Source organism: Acinonyx jubatus, chromosome B2, assembly GCF_027475565.1.
Source record: "Acinonyx jubatus isolate Ajub_Pintada_27869175 chromosome B2, VMU_Ajub_asm_v1.0, whole genome shotgun sequence".
Lineage (NCBI taxonomy): Eukaryota > Metazoa > Chordata > Mammalia > Carnivora > Felidae > Acinonyx > Acinonyx jubatus.
The window spans coordinates 55,548,792-55,572,597 of record NC_069385.1 but is presented as its reverse complement, the minus strand read 5'-3'; the positions used below and the strand labels follow the sequence as shown (position 1 = coordinate 55,572,597).

Below are 23,806 nucleotides of genomic sequence, written 5' to 3'. Positions count from 1 at the left end.
AACAGAACTAATGACCTATATCAATAACATCTACTACTAATAACAGCAAATAATCTGTAAATTATTATGTATCAAGCACAATACTGTATTTAAAATATTACATTTAATATCCACATCAGCTCTATAAGAGATTATTATCCTTATTTTACAGATGATAAAATTGAGGTCCAGAGATGTGAGATGAATGCCCCAAATCACACACACATACAAACTTAGTAAAGTTGCCTAAATGAAAACTTTTCCATCTTAACCATTTGCTATATCAATGAATGCTACAGATTTGATTCTTTCAAATTTTTCAAAGTTATGTATCAGAGAACTATGTGGGAAAAAATTTCCAAAAAAATCAAGAATGTACAACTTTACAAAAAGTAATCTTCCATAATAATTTATAGCAATATTCATGCTCTCAAACCATACACTGGGTTAAAATCTTTGTATTTAGAAATAATTACAAAGAACAGATCTCCTTAAAAAAAAACCAAAAACACCTCAGAAAACTCTTCAGCCTTTGCTTTCTTCAAATTTCTACAAAATCCACCTATCTAAATTTGAAGGTTAAGAATCATTATGAAATGGTGATGTCCTCAATAATGGTGGAATAAGAACTTCAAATACTGTTTTCTCCATAAAAGTAGTAAGAACACTGGCAAAATCTGTAAAAAAAAAAAAAATCTATAGAACAGATCTATAACAAATAAGAGAAGGAATTAGTAATTTTAAAATATTCCCACAAAGAACACCCAGGACCATATGGCTTCACAGGAGAATTTCACCAATTATTTAAAGATTTAACACCAATCCTTCATTTTTGTCATTTCTATTTTGACACTGTATTGGGATTTCTAGCCAGGGAAATTAGGCAAGAAAAATAAATAAAAGCATTCAAATAGGAAAGGAAGAAGTAAAACTATCTTTTTTTTGTACTGACATGATTTTCTATGAAGAAAATTCTAAGGAACCAGAAAAAAACTAATACAGGTAATAAACAAGTTCAATGAGGTTGCAGAAAATAAAGTCAATAAACAAAAATCAATATTCTTTATATATATTAACAATGAATAATCTAAAAATGATAAAAAAACAACTGAATCAAAAAAATACACAGGAATAAATAAATTTAACAAAAGAAGTAGGAGACTTGTATACCGTCAACTACAAACCTTGTTGAGACAAGCTGAAGACCTAAATAAATGGAAGGAGATCCTGTGTTTAAGGACTGAAAGACTTAAGATTGTTTGTTAAGATAGCAATACTACACAATTTGATCTACATATTCAATACAATTCCTATCAAAATCCTAGATGCCTTTTTTTTTGCAGAAAATGATGAGCTGATCCTAGAATTCATATGGAAATGTAAAAGATCCAGGATAGCCAAAATAATCTTGAAAAAATGAACAAAGATAGAGGACTCCTATTTCTCAATTTCAAAACTTACTACAAAACTACAGAGTTCAAGACAGTGTGGTAGTGGTAGAGGCTGGACATGTAACCAGTGCAACAGAACAGAATCTAGATATAAAAACCATACATTTGTGGACAATTCATTTCCAACAAGAGTGCCAAGACAATCCAGTGAGAGGAAGATAATTCTTTTCAACAAATCACACTGAAGACCTGGAACATCCACGTACAAAAGAATGCAGGTGAGCCTCCCACCCTGTACTACGCACCCAAATTAATTCAAAATGGATCAAAGACCTAGCTGAAGGAACCAAAACTGTAACAGTTTAGAAGGAAACAGAAAGAAATCTTCATCACCCTATATTTAGGCAATGGTTTCTTAGATACGACAACATAAAAGCATTAAGTAATCGAAGAAAAAATGAACTGGACTTCATCAAAACAAAAACTTTCTGTGTTTCAGGGATACTGCCAAGAAAGTAAAAAGACATCCACAGAATAAAAGAAAAAATCTATAAAGCATGCATCTAGTTAAGGTCTAGTATCGAGAATATAAAAAGAACTCTTATAAATCAACAATGAAAAGACAATCTAATTTAAAAATGAGGCAAGGATTTAAAGAAACATTTCTCCTAAGAAGATATACAAACGGCTAGTAAGCACAAGAAAAGATGCTCAATAAGACACTACTCGTTAGGGAAACGCAAATAAAAATTGTAAGGAAATAGCCCTTCATATCTACTTGGGATGACTGTGATCAAAGAGATGAACAGTCACAAGAGGTGCAGTGACATGAAGAAATTGAAAACCCACACAACGTTGACAGAAATGTAAAATGGTACAGCCAATTTGGAAAACAGTTTGGCAATTCCTCAAAGGGTTAAACAGAGTTACCACTTATTCCTCTCCTAAGTAGGAGACTGCAAATATGTCCACCCAAAAACCTATGCACAAATGTTCATGGGAACATTATTCATAATAGTCCAAAAGTAGGAACTACCCAAATGTTCATCACCTGATTGAATGGATAAACAAAATATGGTATACCACTACAGTGAAATGTTATTCAGTCATAAAAAAGGATAAGGTACATACTATAAGATGGTTGAACCCTGAAAGTATTAAGCCTGTGAAAAAAGGACACATTAAGTGATCCTATTTATATGTCCATAATAGCATTGCTAATGGGTATAGGGTTTCTTTTTGAGGTGATGAAAATATTCTGAAAACAGACAGTGGTGATGGCTGTGAAAATGAATGATAGGTCTTCAACTTCCAAGTTATTTATTATTTTATAACTGTTATCTTCACTTGGATCAGAAGTTATTTTAATGTTTATTTTGAGAGTGAGGGAGTGATCACAAGCAGGGGAGGGGCAAGAGAGAGAGGGGCAAGAGAGAGACACACACACACACACACGCACACACACACACAAAGAGACAGAGAGAGAGAGAGACAGAGAGAGAGAGAGAGAGGGAGAAAGAGAATACCATGTAGGCTCCATGCTGTGAGCATGGAGCCCAATGCTGGGCTTGATCACATAACCCTGGGAGATCATGACCTGAGCCAAAATCAAGAGTCAACAGACTGAGCCACTCAGGTGCTCCCAAAAGTTATTTTTAAGAACTGAGCATCCATTCTGTACTTTGTCTTTCTTTACCCACAACATACAGATCCTATTTTTTAAGCACAGATACTTCAACATATATCTTAGCATGCTACTGCCACAGCTAGGATATGAATTAAGTATTAGACACTTTCCCCAAGGAATACTGTTATATAATTCTTTATATGAAAAATAACATATTAGCAACTATACATGAAGGGTATTCTGGGAGTGAGGAAGCTTAGTGTACTTCCCCTTTTCGCCTCTACTCCCAGCTCTGACTCCCACCCAATACCACAGCTCTCCTGGGCTAAAGCAGCTGCTGGGGTGAGTAGCCAGGCAGGGACTACATGGAGGGAACTATAAACTTCTGCAGTGTTCTCTCTGGGTGGACAAGAGACTATGGAGCAGTAAGCATAAAGACTCCAAAAGCTAAGGAAAAGCTGATTAAAAGGTTGGATCCTTTTTACTCTTGAAGCAGGAAAAGAAAGAGATGGCCAGGCAGAGATTTCTACCAAAAGCTCTATCAGAAACTGATACCTTGAATATTGACAGAATATCTGGGATATGAAATATAAATGTTAAACAGTATCCTTGAAAAGGCAGGCAGAACCTGCAACGGAAAATCTAGTAACAGCGTAAAAGTGAAGATACTAAACTATTCTGGCAAAAACCAGGCATTAAGAAACCCAGAAGTTAAAGTGGTATAAAGGTCTCTGTATAGTAGAAGACTGGAGGAATACAGGGAAGAGAAATTCTAAAGGTTTCATCTTATGGAAAGGAAAAGCAGTGAGAGTGTCACAGTGAGGAAAATGGGTAGGATCTTATAATAATATGATTATGATCTTCAGGAAAGAGAAGGTCAACATTAACAGAAGTACCAAATTAAAAAGGACAAAAAGGGGAAAAAGCAGTAACTTAATTAGTCAATAATTTAGCATCCATTTCTAATTTTAAAATCTAGAAGGAAATTAGTTTAATTTGATAAAGGCTATGTACCATTCTAAATGATGAAATATTAAAACCATATCAATGAATACCAGAAACCAAACAGAAATGTCTGCTAGGATCATTACTGTTCAATAGTATCTTGGCAATGTAATAACAGCAATGCAATAAAGCAAGAAAAAGAAATGGTCAATAAAAAAATTGGTGGGAAGGTGTTTTTGTTTTTGCTTTTTTTTAGCCAGTGTAAAAAATACGTAGAAATGGAAATGAAATAAAGAAAAACAATACCTACAAAACACCTGTAAAAATATGTAGAAATGGAAATGGAATAAAAATAACACCTATAAAACACCTAAAATAAAAGAAAAAGAGAGGTATGGGGAGGGCTTATTTGAAGAAAATTTTAAAATCTACAGAGAACATAAAATCTGAATAATAAGAGAGATGTATTATGTTCCTATCTGGGAAGACTTAATAACATGAAGAGGTGAATCCTGCCAAAATTAAAAATACAAATTTAATGTATTTCCACTTCCAACCATACAAGATGCTATGGGAAGTTGATAAAATTATTATAAAAGTCATGTAAACAAGTTAATGACAGGGCGCCTAGGTGGCTCAGTGGGTTAAGCATCCGACTCTTGGTTTCAGCTCAGGTCATGATCTCATGGCTTTGTGGGTGGATCTCACGGCTTTAATGGATGCAGGCTGGCAGCACAGGGCCTGCTTGGGATTCTTTTTCTCTCCCTCTCTCTCTGCCCCTCCCCGACTTGTGCTATCTGCATCTCAAAATAAATAAACTTAAAAAAAAAAAAAAGAGGTAATGACAGAGAATAAACATGGAAAGTATTTAAAAAAAAAAAAAAGGTAAGGGATGAATTTCCCCAGTAGGTATCAGAAAACTAAATAAAATCAAATAAAAATAATACCAGCTTAAGAATAGACAAATATACCAATGGAACAAAATAGGGAACCCAAAAATAGATCCCAGTAGTCAAAATACTTTAATATAAAGCAGAGGTGGCATTTTTATCCAGTAGAAAAGGATAATTTATATCACTATTGCCTGTAAGTCAAATTGTGCCCTTCACCTGTTTCTGTAAATAAAGTTTTACTGGAACACAGTCATGTCCATCATCTGTAAATTGTGGCTACTTTCTAGCTACAGAGTTATACAGGTGCAACAGAGACCATCTGGCCTGCAAAGCCAAAAATATTTACTATCTGGCTCTTCAAGAAAGAAGTTTACCAAACATTATTTAATAAATGATCTTATCAATAAGTCAGCAGCTAGAAGTGGGGTGGTGGGAAAGCTGTACTTCTCTAAATCTATCTTATAAGAAAAGCTAGGTCAGAAAACAATGATAACCTGCAGGTGTATACATACATACATATATATGTACACACATACACACATATATGTGTGTACATATATGTATACATACATATATGTATGTATATATGTATACATACGTGTGTGTGTGTGTGTGTGTACACACACACACACACACACATTCTGGCTATATTTCATCTAAACATAATATCAAACACAAACAAACAAAAAACAAAAAACAAAGTAGTAAGTGCTGGTGAAGATGTAGAGAAATCGGAACCTTTGTGCACTACTGGTAAGAATGTAAAATGGTGCAGCTACTACGGAAAACAGTATGGCAGCTCCTTAAAAATTTAAAAATAGAATTAACAATATGATTCAGCAATTCTACTTCTGGGTATATATCCAAAAGAAAAGAAAGTAGAGTCTCAAGAAGATATCCGTACACCTACTGTGATGGTAAATTTTCTGTGTCAACTTGGTTGGGCTGTGATGCCCAGATATTTGGTCAAATATTATTCTGGATATTTCTGTGGAGGTGTTTTTTAGATGAGATTAACATTTAAATTGTTAGACTCTGAGTAAAACAGAGTATCCCCCAAAATGTGGGTCAGTGTCACCCAATCAGTTGAAGGCCTTAATAAAACAAAGACTGACCTCCTTTGAGCAAGAAGGGATTCTGCCAGAAGACGGCCACTGGACTCAAACTGTACTTTTCCCTAAGTCTCGAGCTTGCCACCCTATTCCATCAAATTTTGGGTTCACCAACCTCGCCAGTCATGTGAAACAATTCTTTAAAATAAATTTTTCTCTCTCCCCCCATCCAGTTGGTTCTGTTTCTCTGGAAAACCCTAACATACCCGTATTCATAGCAGTATTATTCACAACAGCCAAAAGGTGGAGGCAACTCTAGTGTCCATGAATGAATACATAAAACATGGTGTATACATGCAGGCTACAGCATGGACGAACATTGAGGACAATATGCTAAGTAATATAAGCAAGTCACACACACACACAAAATACTTTATGACTTCACTTATATGAGGTACCTAGAGTAATCAAATTCATAGTTGGTGTTTAATGGGTATGGAGTTTCAGTTTTGCAACATGAAAGTGTTTTAGAGACCTATTTAACACTACTGAAGTATATACTTAAAAATAGTTAAGACAGTAAATTTTGCATGTATTTTGCTACAATCAAAAGGTTTTTTTTTTTTTTTTAAGGAAAGGTACTGAAAATAACTCTCAAAAAAAAAACTAAGTAACATATGTTCAACTGCAGAACAGAGAATACATTCTATCCTGTTAAAGATATTAAATATCTTTATACAGTTCAAAATGTATTACAAATTACTCAGCGTTTCTTTGTGAAATGAAAAACAAAATTCCTATTCACTTTACCACATAGTAAGTCCCTATTCTTTTTCTCTGGCCTTTTCTGCTGCATGTTATTGCAAGGTATCAACTAAAATGGGAAACAACAAAAGAACAGAATTGCAATTTCTCACTCAAACTGCCATAACCCCAGAGAAGGAATCTGAATAAACACCACCATAATTTGCCACACATTTCTGCTGTTCTGACTTTTCAAAATTCATAAATCAGCATTTCTGAAAGCAAACAGAATCTAAAATTTTGACTCCTTCTTCAGTCCAGGAATTGCCAAGTTAAACTCTGACAGCATTTAACTGATGAACAACTGCCAAAAAACAACTAAGAATCATTAATTAACCTCATTAGAAAATAAGCATCGTTTATCAGCTTCATGTTTTTGTTTAAAACTAAAAATAACAGTTACGTTGCTCCTAAGAGGATTCTCTGAATTTATTTATAACTTCTATAAATAAGTTTATTTATAACTTCTATAAAGAACAAAGTAGGTGATTAGGTAAGCTTTATTGAATAAATTTGGATATTCAGATAATATGGATATTACTAAAATTCTTCAGAAAATAAAAAGAAAATTCCATAATATAGTCTAACCCTTACATTTGCAGCCTTATTTTCCCCCAACTCTGTGTTCAACATCTAAAAGGTCCTCTCTGCCTACAAAGCTCTTATCATCACTCTTTGCCTTCCTTAATTACACCCACCTGTTGATTCTCCAAGAGCTACAACACTGCACCAACAAAGCCTTCTCTGCCCTCCCAAACTAGATCAAACTCTCCCTAGAGGATTGAGGCTTTTGTTGTATACCTACCTCTGCTTCCCAGCACCAATGATAGTGGTGATTTTACATTTGTTTGTATACTTACTTGATTACCTTCCACCTTTAAACTACAAGCTCTGTAAAGGGTGATGCAGGATATAAACCAACATTTGTATCCCCATGCGTAGCACAGGGCATGGCATGCAAATATCTGTGAGTCCATGAACTTGAATGAATGAACGAATAACTGAATAAAATAAACTTTTCTTATGCAAAGTATTTTGGCAGGATAACATTTATGAATCCATTGCTTCTTGAAAAACACAACAAAACATGTCTAATTTCACTCAACCTAAATACCAATGCCTAAGGACTTCACCGTCACTTTACAAGTCTTTTTAACAGATATCCCCATTAATCACCGTCTGTTTACGTGTGCTATTCTAAATGACATTTAGGTTACATTTCTGAAACACTTTCTGCCTTCAACCTCATCTCTAGAATACCAGCTAATACAAAGCACCTGGATTTCAGGAACACAGACCTGAAACTCACACACCAAACTAAACTGTTATGTAAATGACAGAAATGACACATGTTGGTCTATAATGGCTCTCTAGACTACTTTTGTACCTATTTTACTTGTACCGCTAAAAGTCTGTCGCTAGATTGTAGTCATTTTGAGCCCATGACAATCAAACTACAGATAAAAAAACAACGGAGTTTTCCCAACAGTCTGGACAAAAGCCAGCCTTTACAGAGTATCACCAGTTAGAAGACTTCTAGGTTTCTATCAATTTATTTAGTTGAGGTGGACTTTATGTGATAATTCTATCCTGAAAATTCTGTAAACCTCATTTTATACGTAAAATTATACTTTTTAAGTCTCACCTAGGTCTGATTTTGGCTCTTCCGTGTTTCATTTGTGTACCCCTGAGCAAGCGACTGAAAACCCCTGGGCTTCAGCTTCCTCATGTAAAATCAGATGATGATACCTACATCATATGGTGGTTCTGAGGCTTCAAAAGATGAAGTGAGTATGATTTAAGCATGCTCAGTGCCCCTTCCTTTTCACACCCCTTGCTACAGAGGAATTTTATTATTTTCTGCAAAGAAAAATATTTTAGTAAAAATGATGTCTTTCATTTATCTTAATAAACCTAGAGTTTCAGGTACTGCTTAAACTTATTACTAATTTAAGTTCTCAGTACAGAGATTTATATCTACTATGAAAGAAATGAAAGGTTCAGACTAATCAAAACACTGCATAAGTAAAAGCTACACTTAATGGAATATCCTACCCATATGAACTAATATCAGCTGTAAAGGAGTCCGCAACAGATACCTGTATTCCCCTTGAGACTGTTCAATTAGGAAAACAGGAAGCAGAACCCATCTTCCTTTGGTCAAGGCATGAATGAGGATTCAAACATATAAAGAAATGGGAAAAGTGAGGAATGGCAAAACTAAGACTCCTAAATTTTTATATTCACTTATATACCTTACTCCTAAAATTTTACTCAAATTCAAATAAGAACCCAGCTGGAAAGGGGTAAGACCAACAGGAAAGTCAGCTCCTCCTATCTGAGGAGAAACTGCCAACTTGTTGGCACGGGAAAGATCAGGCAGCAAGCTCTTTCCTAACAAAGTCCCCACCTGGCAGCCACATTTCGTCAAGCAAATTTCAAGAATTCTCTAGCTTCCCACTTTCAATCTAATTATAGAACTTTGTAAAACCATTTTCTCTTTCACACACACATTCTCTCTTTCTCTTCCCTCCCCCTCGCATTCTCTCTAAATCCTTCTCTAAATCCTACTGTGTTGTGACACCACAACAAAAGGTATGAATACATCTGACAATTTTTCCCAGAACATAACATACACACGGAAAGGTACACCTCCTGCTCTGTACATCTGCACCATTATTCTAACAGTAATAACCCCACAATAAATGATGATTATATAACATACTTTCCCTATCAGAGCGTCAAGTATTCAGAGCATAGAAACTACAGTAAAGTATACAAGCCAGAACCTACCTATCCAAGTAACTGCTAAAAGGTATAAATCTCAAAATAGTTTTGAAACTCCTCTTTTGAGAATGCCTTTAGAGTTTGTGGTATATTTTATTTAACTAAATGCCACAAGTAAGATAATTTGCTAGGGTCTGGGAATGCATTATGGTACGTTACTATGGAGCCCGTGGTACAGCAGAATAGCCCGAAATCAACTACTAACGACAGATGGAATGATTTAATGAATGAACAAATATTCACAAATGCCTACTACATGGCAGGCACTTTTCTAAGACCCTGGACACACAGCATGAACAAAACAACTGCTCTGCCTTCATGAAAAAGATAAACCACTTAGAGAGTATAAATTTCATTTTTAGAAGTGATTAAAAGTCATACAGCACCATAAAGGACTTCAGTCAAAGCAATCCCATAAAGGAAAGGACTATGTTTGCTGTAAAAATGATAAATTTGCTCTGAAGTGAGGAGTTGAAAATGTTTTAAAAAATAAGAGTGTCACTGACAGAATTATATAAACCTGTAATATGGCTTCTTTGGAGAAAAACTTTAACCAGATATATAAATTCATTCAGTCATGCCCCTTTCATTTTATGTATGAGGAAACAAAGGCCCACCAAGGTCAGTGTCAGACCTCCCAGAATCCTGGAGTTCAGTGCTCTTTCTGGAAATACAACTTTATTTTTTAAAAAGTACTTAGTTTAGCCTTTATGTCTCAAACCTTTTCGAACCTTCTGAGCTCAGTGAGGCTTACATGTAAGTCAACTTGTCAGACTATGAAACCGAAGCAGAAAGAGGCCAAAATAATTCTCTACTAAGTGAATAAAGCAAAACTGTGATCTTGATCTATCGTACACAGCTGTTTTAACCCTTCCAAAGCTTCTACCTCTTTTCCACTGTTATACATTTAAATCCAAAGAAAACAGCTAGCGATTTCAGTTTGGGATTATTTAACTTTTTAAAAAGTCTATTTTTCAGCTTTAAAATTATATGATCTTTGGTGCTTTTTAACACCCTATTAATTTAACACCTTAAATTAAGTAATTATAAAGCACTCACAGTATATGAAAGACTGTGCTAAATCCTACTACACAGATTTTTTTAATCCAATCTTGCCTTCAAAGATAACACTAACATTTTGAGGGTAGCAGTGTATCCAGAATGCTAGCTAGATCAAGAACTATCTAACTTGGGCAAAGCACCTGAATCTGTCTTGGCATAGATAGAAAGGCAAGTTTCAGACTGTCAAGTCCCAGGAGGAAAGGAGTCAAGCCACCTGACCCAGTCCCATTTGTCCCCTCCCAAGCTTGGCCCTAAAGTGGGCTGCTGCTTAAAAACCACTTTTGAGGGGGGCCTGGCTGTCTCAGTCAGCAGAGCATATGACTCCTGATCTCAAGGTCGTGAGTTCAAACCCCACATTGGGTGTAGGGCTTACTTAAACTTTTTAAATTTTTGAAATCCACTCAGAAAACTTAAGGATTACTCTGTTATTGTTTTTAAAATGTACTTTAACCACCAATATCCATGAAGAAGGAAAGCAGACTCCCTCTATGAGATTATGGACTACATGAATCCTACTCACTAAAAGTATTATACTTAGAGTCCATAAAATCTGGCTCCATTTTGGCTTTTCTTTATGGAAGAGCTAAAGCATATCACTCCTAAATCTAGCTCTGCAGAAGTTTCTCTTATAGAATGCCTAGGTGGTCAGTACAGAGTCATCTAACGTGAGACATTTCTTCTCTCAACATAGCTAGGCTTCCTGCCATCTTTCTTTCTCACATCATTTTATGCAACTATAGGAACTCTTCTACTTGCCCACTGTCAAACAGAACAGTGTCCAAAACTGCTACCAGCCCTCTTTTCAGCAGGTGGCTTTATTCCTTGCAACACAGAAAAGACTGAGGCTTTCCCATGTGAGCAGCAATAATTTTTCTCGTTCTTTCCCTTTGCAGTTCTCTGTAAACCTCTCCTCTGCCAGGTTAACCTTTACTGTGAATACCAATCCCCAAATGCTTTGCTCCACACTTACTTTCCTTCTTATTTGGTAAGAACATTCTTCAACAAAATAACCTAAAAATCTTTTCAGTCCTAGCCTTCCCATTACTTTATCCAAGTCTTTATTATACTGTGGATGATCTGTGACTTATAATTCATTGTCTTTAGCTACTGCTGAATAACACTTTAGGAAGCAGCTTTATGAAAACTACTATATTTTTACTGTGGGGAAGTTATAAAAAAACATTGCCCTACTCCTTATAAATTAAGCCACATGAGAAATTTCTTCCCTATATAATGCCCAAGAAAGTTTAGCTTTCCCTAATGACCTAGTAAGTTTTCATTTTATGTATGATGGGGAAAAAAATGTTATCACATTTCTTTTCCCTTGTTTTGGATACAAGGACACTCAGGGTCAAATCTGCAGGTCAATTTTAATAAACTTGAGTATCTCACTCAGTCAAAGCTTATATAATCTCACGCTGAGTTTCTATTTTTTATTTTCAGTGATTTTGATTTTAAATTCTTTTCTACTTTGTGATTATAAATTCTTGCACATTCCCTCAGATTTTTTTTTTTTTTTATGATGCATGGCTCTGACTTCAAATTCTTTTTTGTTTTGATTATATATTTGTATAAATTGCTTCGGATTCTTCACAATTCTGGATTATGCATAAATAAATAAACTATGGTATTTCCAAACCCACTGTATAATATCTGTGCTTGACAAAGACTTGTGGAATTTAAAAAAAGAAAGAAGAGATGTGTGGCTAACTAGATCATCTGGTCTTATTCCAACAGGAATTTTTCCCATTTTATTTCTATTGTACATATTACGAATCCATGATCTAAAAATAGCCTATTTGCCATTATGTTAATGAAATCAATGAAAAGAAACCTTATTTAAATTATTTCATTCTTTGAGTGTAGTGGGCTTTTACTTGCTTTCAATTAGATAATTTGTTTTCCTCTTCAATACAGTTATGTGATTGATGGCTCTTTAAATATTTAAAAAATACTACAGAAGTAACTACGGGTAAAGACTGTGGGATACTGAAAATGGCTACCAAGGGGAAGTTATGACATAATCTGAGTTTGAATGGAAATCTTGCTAGATTAGAGTCTATGTCTATGATATTATGTTCCAATTCCTATTCCCAACGACTTCTTTGTGATAGTAGGTAACTCACTTTCTGGAATACCATTCACTCAACAAATATTCACAAAGTATTTGCTATATGTAAAGCACTTACAAGCTCTAAAGTACTCTACAGAAAAGGAGTTTCTTTACCTAAGAAATTGTGCTATAAGGAAAGCCTACTATCTATTTTGTTGTACAACACTAAATAAAGCCTCACTGTTAAAACAAATAGGTCGATTCTCTTTATTTGTGGTAGCTACATTTTATAAAATCACTGCAAACGCTAAATCAGCAAATATTTGAACCACTGTCCCTGGGGGAAATACAGGGTTGGGATACTGTGAGCCTCTGGTCACAACACGTTCTTCAACTGATCAACACATAACTTTGTTTTATGTGTGTTTCTGTTTAAAGATGACACTTTAGCACTGCTCTTGGGAGCAGTTTTAAACAAATCACCAAAAAAAGCAAAAAAGCATGAAAAACATAAACTGGGAAAAGAAAAGAAATAAGAAGGTATGACATTGCTGAAAATGTGCATGCTGGGCAAACCAAATTTTTTGAAGTTCCACACATGTCCATGAGCGCACTGTTGAGTACTGACTCTGGTCACAGATAAATTTTAGAAAGCAAGCAAATATTGCAAATAATGAGGATCAACTGTATATGAACCAAATATTTCAGCGTGGTTTCTGCTGTGATTGTCACCAAAAGATAAAGATCTGGGAAGATCGACTAATCAATACTCTTCAGTTACTGTGCCAATTTAAAGAGTTTTGGATTACACCACTTCAAGAAGTAAGGTGTCTGAGGCATTCACAAGCTGGTATCATTAAAAACACTACTTCCTACCTGATATATTCTAAAAGGGATATAACGAAATCCATTTTCTTCTGCAGGATATTCCATGAGTTTCCGGTTGATGGCCCAAAATTGATCAAATCTGTCTGTAATGATAAATTATTTATTATTAAAAATGAACATTATAACTTTAAAGCCTCACATAAAGAAAATTATTAAAAACCCTTAGACGTTTCTGAAAAAGTTTCATTTACATATTATTTTTTCTTAAACTTATCTTTCCATAACTAAACATAAGGCAAAATATAAAATTAATTTTGTCTACATTATTGCTTCCTCCTCCTAGATTTTTGCATAGACATTTTATCTCATAAAAGAAACCCTGAACAGGTTATGACTACTTGTGTTATCAAGGCAAAATAACATCACATAGGGATGAATGTCTAGATTCCCTTGGTCCTATTCCTACTGTCTAAACTGTTAAAGGACAACTTCAAGTGATCTAAATTCTAACCAGAACTTATTTAAAGAAACAAAGCCAAAACACCAAACACAATAAACATTAAACAGCAAAAAGATAAAAATACAGGAAAGGGTTTGAAAGAAATGTGGAACCGGTAGTTAAGAAATAACTGTCAACTGTAGCTTAATCTCAGAGTGATTAAATAATTCCTTTTTAAAATTTTCAGGCTCAATTAAAAAAAAACCACTTTACTGAGATGTAATTCACATACCATAAAATTCACCATTTTAAAGTGTACAACTCAGTGGCTTTTAGTATATTCAGAGTTGAACAACCACTGTCAGTATCTAATTTCAGAACATTTTCATCCTACCAAAAAAAAACCCCATACCCATTAATAGTTACCCCCTTTCCCTCTCTTAATATGTTGACTTTTGTATCTGTTTTTTTTCTTAGCTTGTTTCCGAGGTTCAGTTATGCTATAGCATAAATGAAAGTTCATTCATTTTTATGGCCAAATAGTACTTCATTGTATGGAGATCTATTTCTTGTTTTGTTTTGTTTACCTATTCATCAGTTCATGGACATTTGAGTTGTTTCCCTTTTTTTGGTTACTATGAATAATGCTACTATGCTATGAACATTCACGTACAAGCTTTTGTGTTGGATGCGGATCTTCAATTTGCTTGGAAAACTGAGTTCTATGACATGCTGAGTTCTATGATAACTGTTTAACTGCTGTATGATAACAATATTTTCAGAAACTGGCAAACTGTCTTCCAAAGACGATGCATTTTACATTCCCACGAGCAATATATGAGGGTTCCAATTTGTCCATATCCATGTCTACACCTGTTATTGCCTGGCTTTTCTATTAGAGTCACACTGGTGGGTCTGAAGTGGTATCCCCGTATAGTTTTGACTTGTATTCTCTAATGACTATGTTGAGCATCTTTTGTTTACTGGCCATTTACATATTTATTTTGGAGAAATGTCTATCAAATCCTTTGTCCCCTAAGTGGGTTGTCTTTTTATTGTTGAGTTGTAAGATTTTTTTTTTAATGTATTCTGGATACAAGTCCCTTACTGAAAATCTACACAAATATTTTTTCCCCATTCTATGTGTTGTTTTTTAAGTAACTCTTATCGACTTACCCAGAATCCTACCTTAAAACTATTTTTTATACTCAGAAATTTATCTCAGAATCAGATCTCTGTAAAGCACATGAACAGTACAAGAATTTGGGATCATCTTGGTATTAAAGCACATTCTCTACTACTAGACTCATCTCAATCCAATTTACTGCCAATCTGTCAATACTGTTTAGGCCATCATACTTCCATAAGAGAATAAAGCTTAGATGCTTCTCATATCCCTGTCCTAGAGGACTGTGACAGTCTCTAGGCCTTCTCTACTCTTATCCTCAACTCCGACCTGGGAGTTCACACCATATCAGAACAGGTATGATAGGTAACTCGGAATCCAGTTAGTCCAGCATAATTTCACAGATGACAACGAAGGCCCAGGTTATGAGTTTCATGAAGAACCAAGACCAGATGCTCAGTCTTCTGATTCAAAGCCCACAACCATTTCAACAGTTGCAACCACAAAACTGCATTAATGCTAAGAGTAGCTCCTTTAACCACAGTCCTTTCATATATGAATGAATTATTCTTTCAATGCTTTTTTAAAAACACCTTTCTATCATCAAGTATCCAGCAAGAATGTGATAGCTAAATGAAATGATTCTTCATGCAAACCTGAAATTTTATGCACAACCCCATCATCAAGTCTCTAGCACCTGTGAAAGTGCAGGCATAACATATGCTCTTGGGTCAAAGAATGAACAAGAGAATACTATACGCATAGCCTTTTATTGAAAATATTTTGGGTTCCAATCCCAGGTATACAACCAAATAGCGAGGCGAGTAGAAACAATCAACTGAAAATTGACTAATTCATTTATAGATGAAATAAAGAGGTTCACTTAGTTTCTGATACCTCCTCCAAAAACACAATTTTATAATTATTTGAGATGCCTTCTTTTATTGAAACAGAATTTGCTAAAAATCACAAGCAAAACTTTATGAGACAGAACTGGACTGTTTCTAACAGTGTTTTTTAAAGCAGTGGTTCTTAAAAAAAATTTTTTTAACGTTTATTTATTTTTGAGATAGAGACAGAGCATGAACGGGGGAGGGTCAGAGAGAGAGGGAGACACAGAATCTGAAACAGGCTCCAGGCTCCGAGCGGTCAGCACAGAGCCCAACGCGGGGCTCGAACTCATGGACCGTGAGATCATGACCTGAGCCGAAATCGGCCGCTCAACCAACTGAGCCACCCAGGCGCCCCAAAGCAGTGGTTCTTAACCAGGAGAGATTTTTGCTGGAGAAATTTCTGGTTGTCACAACTGTTTACGTGTGATACTAGCATTTACTGAGTAGAGGCTAGGGATGCCGCCAAACACACCACAATGCACAGGACAGCCCCCCCCCCCCAACCGAGAATTATCTGACCCAAAATGTCAATAGGGCTAAAGGAAGGAAAGCAAACACAAACAGTAAAAAGTACAGACAAGTAATTTAGTAAAAAAGTTTTTACATACCTATATGGCAAAAAAAGAAACTGGAAAAAATGAACATCATTGTGCCCATTATCAACTTAATGACTCTCTGCTTCAAACTCACCCTTTCGTGGATGTCCTGCCATAATGGACACAACTGAAGTATTTCCACTCTGACAGCCACATTAAGCTTTCTCAGTAGAGTCCTAAAAGGTCACTGCCAGAGAAAGAGGTTCCTGTTTGCATAGGCACACTGAAGACCTCCAGACCCCGTGAGCCCCTGGTTTCCTCTGGAGGCCCACATGGGTGACCTACTTGCAGCTTCCCATAGAGCTGCCACTCTGTCTGCATGCCCAGTCCACTTGCTGCTAGTGGACTGTGCTCCAGGTTGTCCTGACTGCCCAGTGACTGCAGATTAGCTCCAGTCTGAGCAAAAGAGTGAACTTCTCTACTAGTCCAGTGAACTGATCTATACCCTTTCCAACAAGTTCTAAATCCAGCCTTGGGGAAGAGGCTCTATGTAAGTGTGACTTTCCTCCCTTGGCCCTAGAGTACCATATGCAGTTTTCTTATATCTTACAGTCACTCTTTTATCAGAGTTTAATAATTCTTCATATGAAACTTACCCTGCTTAACCCTCTGTGTGGTTTCTATCTCCTGACTGGACTCAGTCTGATATAACTATGTTTAAAAGGAATAAAGACATAATGAAAGATCTGTATTAATAGTAGCTTTTAATCTTCTTATAAAACTGTTATGTTCTTACATAAAACAGGTATGTCCTCAACAATACTAAAAACATTCCAACCAAGAATAATCTTTTATAAGCCAAAGTTATTAACAAGAAAGATACAAATAGAAGGAATTAAAAGAAAATCAGTCCTGAGATTGAGTATATAACCAATCATCATTCACACTGAATTTTGTAATATCAGTATCTCTTCCAACCCCTAGTCAATAACTACAATAAAGCTGGAGTTAGGATGCATTACTAACTTTCTACATAATAATGAATCAAGAACATACTGACCTGTTACCAAGCAACACTTTGAATATAACTATGCCATTAGTTATTATAATTAAGTCATAAAAGTTATTTATCAGTCATGAAAACAGTACCTACAAGTTAAAGAAGCATAATGGTCTTTATTTGTTTTTTAAACGGCCCTTATAGGTAAATATACATCAATTTCAAGAACTTTCAAATTAACTCAGTTCTAATTGTAAAAGAAAACCAACAACTGCATAGTTGAAAATTAAAACTAGCAGTCACTTAGCCTATTCGAAGAATGGGAGAAGGGGAGATAACATCCTTCTTGCCAGAGCTATTAGCAATATGGTAAGTCAGTTTCTATTTTTTAAACTTAGCTTACTCATTTAGGAGGGCTACAAAATTAAGAATCACATAACTGAAGGACTGTCTTACAGAAAGTGAATCTATTTTCTAAATAAAGACATTAAAAATAGAATTCCTCAAGATCCTGGTGGCCACCAACTTTTCTTTCTTTTTACTGAATTAAGCTTCTACATTGGTCTTAGGAATTTTTAAAAGTTCAGGAAAAACATTTTTTATTTTATTATTTTTTTAATGTTTACTTATTTTTGAGAAACAGACCGCAAATGGGGAAGGGGCAGAAAGAGAGGGAGACACAGAATCTGAAACAGGCTCCAGGCTCTGAGCTGTCAGCACAGAGCCTGACACGGGGCTCAAACCCACAAACCATGAGATCATGACCTGAGCCGAACTCAGGCTTAACCAACTGAGCAACCTACGTGTCCAAGAAAAAAAAAAAACATTTTTTAAATTAAGTATCTCCCTAAGAACCTTAAAAAATAAAGTTTCATATTCTTTGTTCCTCACGTGGGAAAAACTATAAGAAAAAGTGGCAGTTTTAAAGGTTGTATCTGTTCTTCCACTTGAGCTTTATGAGAGTTAAGAACTCAAGGCAAAATAAGTTTTAACATTCTAATGTCACAAATAATGTGTGTGTCTTAAAGCCCCCCCAGAGACATGGAGGGCATCTAAGGGATTGCTATTCAGCCTCAATTCAGCATTATGGTATGGCTGGCTGGGACCCTCACACTATCGGCAACGAGTGAAATGGCTTCCACCTGCACACACTATCCACTTCCTAGTCTTTTAACATCTGTGATGTCAAAAAGAACAGACTTACAGCATCCCAGATAAGTGTCAGGTCATCACAGCACATAAAACAGACTTTAAGCTTTTCCTTGAAGAGAAAATCAAATAGTGGAAAATCACAGCTTCACAAAATTATGCACTTATCGACAGTATAATTCAAATCAGTACTACAAATGGCCTTGTAATACATGTAGTGTTTTGACCAGAGGCTTTCAAAATATGTAACAGACAGTATATGCAAGTATAAACCTATTTGAATTAATTTCTTCATATGGAATATGGAAACACATTTGTAAAGCAAAACAAGAGTGGAAAAAATTAATAATTACTTGGTAGGTTGCCAAATACATGTGCATTAAATAGGTGACCAGTATCTTTAAACTCATTTGTCTTCTAAGTCAAGTCAAATTAAAAGAATCTGGGTTAACAGGTGTTTGGCTGAGCCATGGCAGGGAGCATCTCTCCACAGTAACACATCCACTGGTGCTTGGATGCTGCTCAACACAATTTCTGTGAACCTTTCTCTTTGAGGTTTAAAGGTCCTGAGCTAGATCTGGTGAGGAGGCCCTAACCAAAGCAAAGAAGCCTTGGAAGGCCTTCATGGTCCTTGAGAATCCATCATGAAGACAGACGACAGGACCAGATGGCTGGCGCTGCATTAAGGCTGAGAGGAGTGCTGGTCCTGGAGAAGGCTAATCCCTAACCCCACACTGAAACACCCATCTTGGCAGGAAGACTGCACCCTAGGGAATTTGTTGTTTGAGTGAATCAAAAGAGTAATAAAACCTGGATCTCAGGAAATTTTCAACCAGGACTATCAACTGTCTTAGAATAAACTGTGAGGAGACATGTTCTCTGCTCTACAACAGAAGGCAACTGACAACAAGGAGGGTAATCAATACATATATATTGACAGCATGATTTCTTTTCTCTGTATTCACTGCCACAACTTTTCATAAGCACTGTCATCTCTCACTGAACCACTGTGACCGCCTAATTGGACTCTGTCCTTCCACCTGTATCCCTGCTACATACCGTTCACAGTGGTCTTTTAAAACATAAAGCAAATCACATGAATAATTTTCCAACCATGTTTCTAAAGGGCCACAAGGAACAATGCTTTATGACATACTTTAACAATACGGTTTGTGAAGTACTAGAATCATTACTTAAAACTCCACTGAACCTCCTTATTGCCTGCAACAGGGGCAGACTGCTCCCTGCCCAAACTGCATGCGAGCAACCGTAACATCTTTCCCTCTCACCCCCTGGCAACACAGCTACTCCTGAAGTCTTCTGAGATCTCACTGCCCACCAATCTGTTTACTTACTCAGCTCCAAGTCATGAGATTTTTCTTTTCTGTCCCTAGAAAACACCAAGCATGTACCATCTCATAGCCTGGAATCCTTACCTTTCTAACCTTCACATATGAGCTGCTGCTTTCTCATCATTCAAGTCACAACAGAAGTACCACCGCCTAAGATCCCCTCAATTAGAACTAAAGCAATGTTCTATTTTCTATCTAAACACTTTTCACTATTCAAAACCACCCAATTCACATGTCTATTATTTCTTGTCTCTCTCCCCCAAATAAAATATAGGTTCCATGAGGCCAAGGCCTTTTGTCTTCAGCTCCAGAAAGTTCCTGGCACAAAGTAAATGCTCAATGTTTAAGTGACTAAATAACTATCTGACTGACTGATTTAGGGGAATGGGGAACAATAAAAAGAAGGAATCTCTAATGTAACATAGCATGGTGGGAAAAGCAGACACTTGAGCCACACTGCATGGGTTTGCCCCCTAGCTTGGTCATTTAATAGCTGCAGAAGTTTGAGCAAGATACGTTCAAACTTTGTTTTCTCATTTCCTGTGAATGGAACTGTCTGTAAAATGAAGGCATTAACCGTACATATTCATAAAGTCATTCCAAGACATAAATTAGTTAATACATGCAAAATACAACAGTATCCTGCACAAAGCAAGTACTACATTTAAGTGATCTCTTAGGCTGCTTCAGAGTCAACAAGAGAAGACACTGAGCTTCCAGATTCAGCAGCAAGGTGTGTGAAGTGTCAAATCCAGTATGGGAAAATGGTTCTGCCAAAATCCCATCATCACAAGACTGCCGGAGCACTCAGTCTGTCTCAGGGCCAGGAAGTTCACACCACTCACATCCAACTGTGTGTGAGTGCTGCCTCCTGGAGTTATGCAACTGAGTGGCCTTTGCTACCCAGGTGGGGGATTAAAAGCCATAATACAATCCAGCTGTAACACTTTATAATACCACATTCTCCTCATGACCCCTTTTGCTTCCTCCAACCATTTCTGCTACCATGTAAGACCTATCTTCTCACTCTATGGAACAATTTAGTCATCATTCACCTTGCATCAATTTCAACTGCATTAATCTCCAGCCATATCATAAAATGGTGGTGGGGACAGGAACAGTGGTCCAAGAACATCTAGGTAAACATCTAAGTCCTCAAGTCTTAGCAGGTCAGTCAGAGTTCTACCTCTACTATCTGTAAGATCTAATAACAATTCCTCCTCATCCCTCCTTCTCCTAACATGTCTTAAAATATTATGAGAGAGGGGATAAGCATGGTGGGGGGAAAATGAGGTTTCTCATTAATCTGGGAGGATGAGAGGCTCAGATTTGTTATACTTTACAGCACAGGTCTATAAACAGAGACAGAAAAAACTAGTTACTTTAAAAATGGCTTAAAATATAATGCTGGAAATTAAAGAAAACTAATCTTACTAGGACCTGGAAAAAGCAGACTGTAAATTTTAATTTCAACATCACAATAAACTATAACTGCAGGTTATAACATCTCTAATGTATTCCAACAGTCAATCCCAGTAATTGACTTTATTCTTAAGTAGACAGAATTCAGTAACTGTATTCTGGCCAATTAAGAAAAGTTTATTTCATATTTATTTTGAAATTGGGCCAATGATTACATAAAAGGGACTGAAAACTCAAAAATTTCATGATGCTAAAAAAAACTTATTCTATGTGCTCATGTTAAATATAAAAAAAAGAATGAGCTTCAATTATAATTAAGTCTTCATTTAATCTAAAAGATAATCTTTAAAGTAGCTTGTTTGCCAGAGATTTACAGAGCTGTAGCACAGTGGTAAGCCAAGAGTAATTAACTAAATGTATCCCTGTGTAAATCACCTGTAGATTTATAACCAATAACCTGATTTATTACCTTTCAAAGCTACTGTAAATTGAGAAAATGTTCTTCCTCTTAGGCTAAATTAAAACGTATCACTTTCCTAAAGTCAGAAGGCCAGAAACAAATACAGCAAGCTCATTTTCACTTCAGAGAACACACTAAAATCCTAAGACAAAATCAAAAATCTATTTTAATTTTTGAAAGACTGGCAGAGAAAAACATACATCCATTATGTTCACCATATCTGTGCAATGTTTACTACACAGGATATTGTCTTTATTCTAATGCAAATCCTTTGTGCTTTTGATGAGAAAAATTCCATTAATACTCACTGACAACGAAAGTTTTAAAAAGGGGGGGTAGTGGGGGACACCATGTTCAATGCAACGTTCCTCAGCTTCAGCTGCTCACTTCGATCACCTGAGTTTACAAAACTACAAATGTCAGGGACTCACTCCAGACCACTTATTTCAGATGCCCTGGCAACTGTAATTTTTGGAAGCTTTCAGATGATTCTAATATGAAGCCAGAGTTAATAACCCCCAGATGTAATGGAAAATACAATCATTTTAGAATCAGAGGTCTAGGTTCAAATCCTTGTCCCATCTCTTACTAGTTCCGTGAGCTCATTTCCTTCTTTTCAAAGTTGATAATGTTTACCTAATTCATGTGAAGAATTACTGAGATACTGCATGTAAAAGTATCCAGACCTAGGACATCACAAGAGTTTAGTAAGTGTAATATAATTCCAGGTAAATTCTGTTCTATTTGAAAGCCATCTAACCTCTCCATGGTAACTACGTGAAAAATACCCCTTTACAAGAAGTTCCTAACTTGCAAATGGTTCATTCTATGAGTTTCCAGTTTAATTCTAGGCATGGAAGAGAAAAGAAAAGGTGACACAGTGCTCAAACAAGTTTTTACTCTGTAGCATCTGCACAGAGTTAAATCTATCAAACTATCTGTTCCTATCTATGTACTTCATTAAGTACTGAAAGCTGTAAAGAATTAAAAAAAATAAAATAAGTACACAATAGGTTCTGTCCTTCACTTAATATGTAGTTGGAGAAGCCAAACTGACACATGTAAAATTATCACAACTTCTAACAGGTCTGATTTGTCCTTTATCTTGCACTGGCAGTGCTTAAGGGCCCAAGTCCTCTCCACCCCAACCCCATGTCTTTAAAAGGCAGATGACCACGTGACAGACATGTAAGTAAAAAGCATGCTGAAGGCAGGCTGGTAAAGAAGCAGTATTAAACAACACAGCACACTGAAGTAAAGCTAGAGTGAAAAGTTGTGGGTTCTAATTATAGTAAGACCTCGGAGATGGGTTTTATTAGTAAAAACATACTTGCACAGAATTTAGCTAGGGTTTTAAAAACATTAAGAAAATATTAAAACCCTATATGGGTTTCATGTTGTCTGGTTTTCATAGCAACTTACTGAATAATTAACCTCATTTTACACAGGAGGAAACTGAGGTTCAAAGCAAGTAAATTATTTACCTGCCATCATCCAGCCAGTAGACTCTCAGGGATACAATACCATATCACAGAAAACTTTGAGTTACATTTCTATAAATAAGAACACTGCTTGCTTGGTAAAACTCCAAGTTGAGTATATTCAATGACCTATAATTAACAGGAATCCAGGAAATTATTAACAAATGAAATGTTTATGTTATCAAAAACTCCAGAGTTCCGGACTTAAAACTCATAGAAGTGTCAGGTATAATAGTTTAACAAATCTTGTCTCCTTTCACAGTTACAGATGACAATACTGAACACTTAGCAGCAGCTAGTGCAGAAATAAATACTATTTGCTTCAACATGTTCGTGAAGGCACAATTTTTTCAAAGAATAAGGAGATATGCACTGTGATAACCAATGGAAAATGTCACTCAATTAGGAACCACCTCCTAAAAGGAGACAAGGACAATGATGTCTGAAACTGGAAAATTCAATCATAGTTCAATTATTAGCTACTAGGATTATTCAGGTGGCATTTAATACAAAATTAATTATAACTC

At 35.9% G+C, this 23,806-nt stretch overlaps 1 protein-coding gene across 4 annotated transcripts in view; it reads right to left on the bottom strand.

The window, feature by feature from the left end:
• Positions 1-23,806, bottom strand: part of ATG5 (autophagy related 5) — a 128,781-nt gene that overhangs the window by 41,137 nt on the left and 63,838 nt on the right. For 3 of the 4 annotated variants that reach the window (XM_015076643.3, XM_015076644.3, XM_027057173.2), the window contains one exon: positions 13,470-13,564. In XM_015076643.3, the coding sequence (XP_014932129.1) occupies positions 13,470-13,564 (95 nt within the window). The remainder of the gene's footprint in view (positions 1-13,469; positions 13,565-23,806) is intronic. The other variant, XM_015076645.3, reaches the window with a different exon arrangement.